The 10,337-nt window shown below is 40.4% G+C and overlaps 1 protein-coding gene across 1 annotated transcript; it reads left to right on the forward strand.

Moving 5' to 3' along the window:
* Nucleotides 1–664: 664 nt before the first annotated feature.
* On the forward strand, nucleotides 665–10,028 carry LOC107573052 (neoverrucotoxin subunit alpha-like). The gene is made up of 5 exons (XM_016259489.1): nucleotides 665–684; nucleotides 1,246–1,302; nucleotides 3,614–3,718; nucleotides 9,328–9,374; nucleotides 9,458–10,028. Exons 1-5 carry the CDS (start codon nucleotides 665–667, stop codon nucleotides 10,024–10,026), a joined length of 798 nt encoding a protein of 265 aa, XP_016114975.1. The 3' UTR covers nucleotides 10,027–10,028.
* The last annotated feature ends 309 nt before the right edge of the window (nucleotides 10,029–10,337 follow it).

Genomic DNA, 10,337 nt, shown 5'->3' on the forward strand with positions numbered 1-10,337 from the left:
TTTGTTGTTTTTGGTTGTACAGATAATAGTAAGATGCCATTCAAAACTGTAAAACAGAAAAACTGTGCACTTTCTGCCATTCTAGTCTCTGTGAACTTTTACTTTTAAATGAACCAATTCAAATCAAAAACAAATATTCACACTCTCCTGTGTATGAGGCTGCATAGCTGCTGACCAATCAAAGTGCCTATGACAAAGACGATGACATCAGGGGGCAGGGTTAGGGGTGTGCAACAAACAAATAATGCAGCCTACGGAGCCAATAAAGGAACATGATTAGCCGCTTGCTAGCGATGGACTGTTACATTACAGTACATGAAAGTTCACTTACCACATAGAGATGACTGATAGGACAATGGCGAATGATTTGCAGATACTGAGCACCACTGACAAATATCTAATCTTGTTAAATGTGTGGTAGGTACTGCCGCTCCGTAGTATAGAGTCTGTTTGATCGCAGATCTCGAAAGAGAGCGCGCATTCAAAAGCGGTTTCAATGCCCTGCATATTAGTAGCGGCTCCCTGATGCAATTTATATACAGTGTAATTACCCAATTATATAATTGCGAGAGAAACTATTGAAATATTTATTTTTATCCTCCCATCTCGTAGGCTATTTATTCCCTTTAGGGGTTCCGTAGTACACTTAATTTCCTTTCCGAACATGGAATTGGGATGTGGGGGGTATGGGGGGGAGATCACGATGCCGGCTCAACATCGTGATGTCTGTCAGCCATCGGCGATAGACGATTGCATCGTTTATCGGCCCAACCCTAATGATGACTCTTGTCCACGATCTAAACCCCTCTTTTAATTCTGCCATGCAAAGACTGCAACTAATTTGACATTAGTTTAAAGTCCCATCTAGAGTTTATAAATAAGACACTAAAATGCATTTTTCCATCAGTCACTGATTATCCTTTCACATGAGATCAGATTTATAGTCCACTAACAAGTAACATTAGTCAAAACATAAAATGTTTTTATTTGTTTGTTAAACTTTTTGTATTGTTTTTACAGTCCTCTACAAGGGGTGTTGCAGGACCCTCAGCATTCCCACACCCCATGTCTAAAATCTAAAATATCTCTTAAAATGAAGCATGTTAACATTAACACTTTTTTGTAGATTATCTGGCTGTTTGGTGAAAATGATGACTGTCACATTTGGCCTGCAGGTCACAACTCGAAGCACTTTTGTTGTTGTATTATCTCTTTATTACATTAACACTTAGAATACTTTTGTAGATTATCTGGCTGTTCGGTGACAGAAGAAGGTTGTACTGCTCTGGCATCAGCTCTGAGTTAAAACTCCTCACACCTGAGAGAACTGGATCTGAGTAACAATGACCTGCAGGACTCAGGAGGAAAGCTGCTGTGCGCTGGACTGAAGAGTCCTAACTGTCAAATCAACATACTTGGGTATTAAATGATGTATTTAACTCACAGTGCAGAGAATTCTGGGAAACATACAGCACCTGGTCATCGATTAAAAAAAATTAACTAATCAAATGGATTGGATCTTAGAAAGCTTTGAGCGCATCTATTTCTATTACACCGGTAACCTTCTGCATCTAATGGTTAAAATCAATGCATTTTGAAGGGTTGTAGGGGGGGCCAATCGAATCTGAGGTGGCACAAATCAGATCCAAGGGGTACCCCTCAGTTGAAAACGCATTCAGTTTAGGGGCTTCAGAACGTATATGTATACGCAGTTTAGGGGCTTCAGAACGTGTATATATACACATATGGTTCTTTATTTTTTAAATAACACTTATTATTTAACGAACACTTTACTTTGATACCACAGCAAAAATTAGTAGCATATAGGGACGCAATGATTCACTCAACACAATACTGATTTCAAGATACGATTTTCTAATTTTTAACAAAACGAGACTTTAGACAAATTATAAATGAAAAGGTGTCCTTTTGTTATTTCTCAAAGTTCTGCTCATTTGTTTGTGAAATTAAAATGTAAAATAATAAAACTAACCTGACATTTTAAAACAAATCCCACTACAAACAAATAAATGATACAAATACATGAAATCTCTTCATACAAACAAACAAAGGCTTTGCCTGTGCTCTTTCCGTTTAAAATTAGAGGCAACCACTGCCTTTTAATCACAATCCAAACAAAGACGCTAAATACATGTTATTTAGATTGCAATTAGATATTGCAATTAGATTAAAAAAATAACCACCTGTGTTTACAAGAATACTTGACTAGACAGTTATTTTGAGATAACTTTGTGTGCACATGTTCACTGAAGTGCAAGGAGTCATGAAACAGGAATCAATTCTGTGTTCACAAGCTGTATGAAATGCTACTCTCTGTGTGCACAATTTGAGTGAGTGTGCACAGAAAAAGGTGGTGATACATTTTGGTAGCCCGACTAGAAGATACTATAGCCCCGGGATGCCGGGCTAGTGATTTTGCGAGCCCTGCTGAGCCTCATTTACAAAACAATCTACAGTCAGAGGCTGTGAAAAATATACTGTATATTCCTCAGACGTGATCTAGGATGCCATTAAAGATAAACTGTCCACTTATTTCTGATGCTGGGATCCTTCTGAAGGCTGTACAGAGATGCAAAGAAGCTGTTTTAAAGTGGAAGTGAAGCAGTCAGTCAAGTTTACATTATTTGATAAAGTGATTTACACTTTAATTAAAAAATATATAACAAACAAAGAAAAAGGGATATTTTGTTAGCTTTTGGAGCAGTGGTGCCGCCATCTTGCAAAGCCACAGTGTGTGACGCCACAGGTTTGCTCCGTTAGCCACTGAAGTAATATAAGTATTTCTGTACTTTTTGAACACAAATGTTATTTTAACACACATATTATGGTTTTCACCATAATTTGGATGAATATTCAACATCAAACTGTCTACATCACAAAGTTTTGATTGTGGTATCCCAAATATTGTTTTCCTAATGTGAGGCGCAATGTAAACAAACAATGTTTTATACCATATTGTTAATGTCGCATTTTATTATGTCAGACCTTTCAGATATATTTGCATTACACTGGCTCATTCACTAGTAGTGGTATGCAAATACAATTAGCTTACCTGGTGTTAAGAGAATGCAGTGTTTAACTAATCTGAACGATCAGGCCAGTGCTGCTTCCTCAAGAAAGTTGATCATTTTCACGTGTTTTAAGCATTGTCAGATTAAACATTAAAGTGTTTTAAGCCATTCAAGCACGAGATGGAGCAAAAGAGATTTCAGTGTGGTGCTCACGCACTGTAATAGATCGTTTCTGTGCACCGCAGCTTGGACAGGATGTGAGTACCAAATTGACCTTGCAAACAGTCCTTTAAAAATATTCAGATAGGTCTAGCAGAAATACAGGTAGGAAATATAGACCGAAATTAAATAAAGTAACCTGCATCATCTTCACTGTATAAATAACATTTATATGAATCCTTAGTCAGTCTATAAAAGTTATTCAATCAAGAGCAATGAGTGATTTTCTCATTTGCTGTTTGATAAATATTAAGACACAAAACTGGAATATTAGGCTGCTGTTACTTCAAAACTTGTTGTTGTAGATTATCTGGCTGTTTGGTGACAGAAGACAGTTGTGCTGCTCTGGCTTCAGCTCTGAGTTCAAACCCCTCACACCTGAGAGAGCTGGATCTGAGCTGCAATCATCCAGGAGATTCAGGAGTGAAGCTGCTCTCTGAAACACTCAACCATCTGGACAAACTCAAGTAAGTTGAGTATTAACAGTCATCCTGTCTTCTGTGATTGTGAGAGAATCTGTCATTGTTTTTATGGTTGTCACGAGATGCTGCTTTGATTCTCACAAAAAAGAAAAGAAGCCCAACTTCCTTTAAAACATAAAATACTGAATTATGTCCCACTTGGATACTGAGCTTCACAGAGACTATATGAGAACATTGTGTGCCGTTTGGAAAAAGAGCATCTGTATGTTCATTGGAAACGGCTTTAAATCACTGTTTTTGACCTGGATTGAAGCTCTCTCTAAGGCTGGCCACACATTTGAAGAATTTAAGGCAGATTTTATGCCTGATTTGCACCCCTGAACGATTGGGGGCGTAGTTCGATTCGAGGCTTGTTGCAAATTATTTTTTGTCCAAAAAATCCTTTATTGTGTGGTGTCATTATGATTATATAACTCCTCCCGATCGAGACGGAGTGTCCCGGAAATCCAATCGTAAATATTAGAGCCCGGCCGATATATGTTTTGAGTATGTTAACCCTGATATGAGGGAAACTCTGGGTTTTCTGTTTCAGAAACAGTTTGGATTAGAAAACATTTAATTATGTGAAATCTTGTTTGATTCACACATGACTGATGCATTTAACTCACATTAGGTTTATTAATTTGTTTATGTTTAAACTGTAATCTAAATGGATGGAGAATTTGTATACAATTGAAATAAATAAAATGTAAATGTTTTTGAGTGTATGTTATGTCATCGTGTGATTATATAAACTGGTGAATTGCTTAGTTGAACCAGTTCATTTAAACAAATTGTCCAAAATAACTAGTTTGCAGAAAATAATTGGACTTCCTCATTTGCTTGAGGCTATGGATTACAGGTAATATTGCTGAAAATAATGTTCAGTTTATTGCACAGACTGAATGTTTTGCTTTGTAAGACCTCAATATATCATCAGTTACCACAGGTATTACTTTTGTCTTGCATTTTTGACTCTCAAGTGACAGTAGCCATTTTATGAATCCCCAAAGACCAAGGTTTCGAGAAGGGTCTGGCCGCAGACTTGCACTTGCATTCTCAGATTTGCACTCTCCGTCACCTGCACTTCCTCTGCAAGTGACGTCACTCGTAATTGACATTTGCATTCTCCACTATCTGCGACGTCACTTGCACTCGACACAAAATTTTTTTTAAGAATTATTGCAAACGGGGTAAAAAGCTGCAATTATTATATTATAAGTATTTTAGTATTGTAACAGACCAAAACATTTGTTTTCAAAGATTTATGTTGTGGCTTGTGCCTTTATTGTGAGAGAACAATAAATGCAGTATTCATAATGACTAGCGAATGAGAGGTGAAGGCCACAATACTAATGTTTTCCACCAGAGGGACAATTCCTTTTAGGTCTTAAAATCTGTGTAATTTAAAAAAATGGCTCTATAGATTAAAAAAAGGAAACAAATCGCCACCTTTAGCTATATATTTTTTTATTCTGAACCTATTTCACAAGGAGAATTTTCACAACTATGACACTAACAATTTGTATTACTGAACAAATACAATAATGGAAACAGATAACCGTAACAATAATACAATGTCAAAAATAACAATAAAACTTAACATTTCCAAAGCAGTTCCAACTATTCTCACAAATACTGAACCTATTTCACAAGGAGAATTTTCACAACTATGAACAATTTGTATTACTGAACAAATAAAATAATGGAAACTGATAACCATAACAATAATGCAATGTTAAAAATAACAATAAAACTTAATAACACTTCCAAAGCAGTTCCAACTATTCTTACTAATATTACTGCATTAGACATTTCCAAAAACCAAATTGCAAAAAATTACTTTTTACAATTTTCATTGTAACACAATTAAAATAATCTCTAAAATCAAAATGGTGTAACGGAATGCTCCTAAAAAAGAAAATCCATTTGCAGCATTTATTGAAGAGTCCAATAACAGAGCAATCCACAACAGAGCATAATGCAAAAACGCATGCACAAAGTTATCCACAAAAAAGGAACCTGTAAAAACAGAGCAACAAAAAGTAATAAACCAGCAACAAAAGACAGGAGCAGAATCCAGTTGGAACCGAAGGGCCCCATGGCAGAGCAGACGACCACCACAACCAGGCCGACGGAACCAAAGATCCACATAGTGAAGCTTACAAGGCAGATAACCTCCCTGGAGGATCAGACTGCAATGAAGAGCACAGCTAAATTAACAATCTCTATGGCCATAACAGGACAGGCAGATAACGCCGCAACGATCTCCTTGACCGTAACCTGAATGTTCAGAAATGGGAGCCACCACCTCGGGAAGAATGAGAATAGACTGAAGAATGGACTCATGGACTGGAACGAGCTCAGGAGTGAACTCGTAGACTTGAGTGGGCTCTGGAGTGGACTCATAGACTTGAGTGGGGTCTGGAGTGAACTTATAGACTTGAGTGGGCTCTGGGGTAGACTCAGACTTGAGTGGGTTCTGAAGTGGACTTGGATGGGAGCGAACTCTGAAATGAACTCGTAGACTTGAGTGAGCTCAGGAGCAAATTCATAAACTGGAGCGGGTTCTGAAGTGGACTCTGAGGACTCCCAGACTGAAGCGGGCTCTAGAGCGGACCCTGAGGGCTCCCGGACTGGAACGGACTCTGGAGTGGACTCTGAGGGCTTCTGGACTGGAGCAGGTTCATGAGTGGACTCTGAAGGCTCCCGGACTGGAGCGGACTCTGAGGGCTTCTGGATTGGAGCGGACTCTGGAGTGGACTCTGAAGGCTTCCGGACTGGAGCAGGTTCATGAGCAGACTCTTGAGGACTCCCGGACTGGAGCAGACTCTGGAGTAAACTCTGAGGGTTCCTAGGCTGGAGCGGGTTCGTGAGTGGACTCTGAGGGCTCCCGGAGTGGAGCAGGCTCTGGAGTGTACTCTGAGGGCTCCTGGACTGGAGGGGACTCTGAAGTGGCCCATGCACGCAGAACAGCCCAGAGGTTAAAGGCAAAGATGGCCTTCTTGATTATGGCCGCAGCAGTGAAATCGAGCGGCCCTGTAGTGATCTCTGAGATCACTGGAGTCGGGTCCTCCAGGACCACCAGACTTGGGACCACTGGAGTCGGGTCTTCCAGGACCACCAGAGTCAGGTCCTCCAGGACCACCGGAGTTAGTTCCTCCAGGACCACCTGACTTGAGATCACTGAAGCCGGGTCCTCCAGGACCACCGGACATGGGTCAGACTCATAGACTGGAGCGGGTTCTGGAGCAGATTCAAGGACTGGAGTGGACCTTGCGGCCCTCCTCCTTCTCGATCTTCACTTCTCAGTGGGAGTCAGAAGGCCAGGGCTCATAGGAAAATCCCCACAGAAGGGCTCTGATTGACCTGGTATAGCCCACTTACTACGCTGATGGAGATACTTGACAACCCCTGAAGTCTAGGATCCTGAGTCCCTCCATCTCCCACTGGGGCAAAGGATTATCCAGAGAGACATTATAAAGATCTTTAAGCGCAGTCTCATTGTAATTTAGCCCCACCGCAAGAGTCCAAAAGGTCTGGGCAGAACCTCCTACCTCTATTCCCTGCTGCCTCAGAGCCATCAGAGCCCGAAGTCGAGCCATCTGCTCCTTCTTAGTGGCAGGAGGAGATATCCGGATATCCATAGTCCAAAAACAAAGTAAATCTGCTTTATCTTGAAGTGACTGGTTTGTTCTGTCACGGAATGCTCCTAAACAAGAAGATCCAATTGTAGCATTTATTAGAGATAACTGACACAAAACTGATGTTTCGACACGGTGTCAAGATGCTGAAGCGCAGATATTTCGAAACACTGCTCCGAAGTGTGATTCGAAACACCCATGTCACGTGACTAAGGCGAATCAAAGCATTGGGGCTTTTCACAAGTGTTTCGAGACCTGAATCTGCTCTTGATCGACAGGGTCCGGAACAAACCAGACAATCGCACATCTGTCTTAATCTAACTCCTGCAAAGTATAAAAGTAGAGTTAATGCAGCAGAACAATTAATATATTTACATAAAAATATTAATATGTAAAAAATGCCAGACCTTGTGGATTGATGTATTTTATTAATGTTAATTTTTTCATGACCAAAATAACATATTCACAATGAGTTCATTCAGTTGTCATAGAGATGTTACAACACATTACAAGAACAGAACGATAAAAACACAACTTTTAAATATTTATTAAAATTATATACATGCTTCACCCGGGATTTGAACCTTAACTGACAGGTTCTGACAACATGCCAGTCATGCACACTAACCACTCCCCCAACCCACATGGTGAAATGAGCTGATCTGATCTGGATACAGACTGGATCCTGGTGGCAGCAATCACCATCTGATCTGGATACAGACAGGATTTGGTGGCTACGGTGACCTCGGAATAAGAAAGAAAACAGACTAATATTAGCGTTGATGCCATTCTTCTTACGATGTAACACTTACATAGTGTGTTATGGGAAGTGTTCCTGGTTCTGGTTGACCTAATGCAGCCTAACAATCCTTTGACGGATTTTAATTATAGAAATGCAATAGTGTGTTATGTGTAAAACAGGTTAAAGAGATGGGTCTTTAATCTAGATTTAAACTGACAGAGTGTGTCTGCCACCCGAACAATGTTAGGTAGATTATTCCAGAGTTTGGGTGCTAAATAGAAAAAGGATCTGCCGCCCGCAGTTGATTTTGATATTCTAGGTATTATCAAATTGCCCGAGTTTTGAGAACGCATCGGACGTGAAGGACTATAATGCGATAAGAGGTCGCTCAGGTATTGAGATGCTAAACCATTCAAGGCTTTATAAGTAATTAACATGATTTTAAATGTTTTATTAACAAAGTTCTGGATGAATACAATCAGTAATCAGCCTAATTAACAGGTGTATATATACAGTGGGTACGGAAAGTATTCAGACCCCCTTAAATTTTTCACTCTTTGTTATATTGCAGCCATTTGCTAAAATCATTTAAGTTAATTTTTTTCCTCATTAATGTACACACAGCACCCCATATTGACAGAAAAACACAGAATTGTTGACATTTTTGCAGATTTATTAAAAAAGAAAAACTGAAATATCACATGGTCCTAAGTATTCAGACCCTTTGCTGTGACACTCATATATTTAACGCAGGTGCTGTCCATTTCTTCTGATCATCCTGGAGATGGTTCTACACCTTCGAGAAAACCAGGCACTGCTCATCACCTGTCCAATACAGGTGATGAGATTGTCTTAAGATGGCGCCGACGCTAATGGCTGCCTCCATGGCGTGCTCTGCAGTTGTTTTTATGTTTTTGTGCTGCAATATAACCCAGTCACCCGGTTGCCCTGCTGCACGGCCTTGAAGGTTTTGAGTTTATGCTGTCTCTTTCTCAGAGATCGCTGTGCATTTACTATGGTGTTTAGTGTGCAGTCTAGTGCGTTGCTGCACAGTTGCTAGGGTGTTTTGGGTGGTTGCTAGATTGCTTGAGACAGATATAAGAGAGTTTGTGTAAAACAATCGAATGAAAAAAGATGAGAGTTTGTGTCTTCAATATGAGAAGATTTTGTGTGTTTGTGTGAGAAACTAATAGACACTGTGTGTGTGTGTGTGTGTGTGTATTTTCTAGTGTGGATCATGGAGGAGAATTCAGGATCACATCAGGACTCCACAAATGTAAGTCCTCAATCAGACACACAGTTTTCTTGTTTGTAGTTTAGTTGTAAATGTGTGTGTTGTAATGTGTGTCTTGTGTTCAGATGCCTGTGATCTCACACTGGATCCAAACACAGCAAATGTTTTCCTCATTCTGTCTGAGGAGAACAGAAAGGTGACATATGTGAAAGAGGAGCAGTCACATCCTGATCATCCAGACAGATTTGATGGGTATAATCCTCAGGTTCTGTGTTCAGAGAGTCTGACTGGACGCTGTTACTGGGAGACTGAATGGAGTGGAAATGATCCTGAAATAGCAGTGGCTTATAAAGAAATCCAGAGGAAAGGAGTGAGCTGGAGTTATGACTGTGTGTTTGGATATAATGTGAACTTCTGGAGTCTGATCTGCTCTGATCACAGATTCACTGTCCGTCACAATGATAAGGAAACTGTCATCTCTGCTGCTTCAGACTCCTGTAAGAGAGTAGAAGTGTTTCTGGACGAACCGAGCGGCTCTCTGTCCTTCTACAGTGTCTCTGACACACACACACACTCACACACTTACACACATTCATACACACATTCACTCAACCACTATACGTTGTATTTAGAGTTTATTATAACAACTCTTCAGTGTCTCTGTGTCACATTAAGCACACACACAACTGACTGACACACACACAGAGTCCCCTGCAAACATGTCCTTGCGGGGGGCCCATGCTGGCTTTTTGCGGGCACAGTGGGCTAGGTCCAGCCCACACCAAACCTAAACAGGCCCAGTGTGGGCTTGCCCAGGTGAGGCCCACAGCTTTGGGCTCACCGCAGGCTCTCTGTGAGCAGCCTACACTATGGGACTGCCCACATTAATCCAATGATGCCCCTGGTATGTGGCGATAACGCACCTTTAAAATTGGTTGTCAGCCACCAATCAAATCTAAAGAAGAAGAAAACCCAAAACCAAGATGGGATTATAGTCCGGAATCA

Source organism: Sinocyclocheilus grahami, unplaced genomic scaffold (assembly GCF_001515645.1).
Source record: "Sinocyclocheilus grahami isolate Dianchi unplaced genomic scaffold, SAMN03320097.WGS_v1.1 scaffold1856.1, whole genome shotgun sequence".
Taxonomy (NCBI): Eukaryota; Metazoa; Chordata; class Actinopteri; order Cypriniformes; family Cyprinidae; genus Sinocyclocheilus; species Sinocyclocheilus grahami.

Bases quoted from the DNA above. Each gene is read 5' to 3' on its own strand.
- LOC107573052 (XM_016259489.1), top strand. From the start codon at position 665: ATGGAATTGGGATGTGGGGG. The intron at 685-1,245 runs GTATGGGGGGGA...ATACTTTTGTAG, and splicing joins ATGGAATTGGGATGTGGGGG to ATTATCTGGCTGTTCGGTGA. The intron at 9,375-9,457 runs GTAAGTCCTCAA...TCTTGTGTTCAG, and splicing joins CACATCAGGACTCCACAAAT to ATGCCTGTGATCTCACACTG.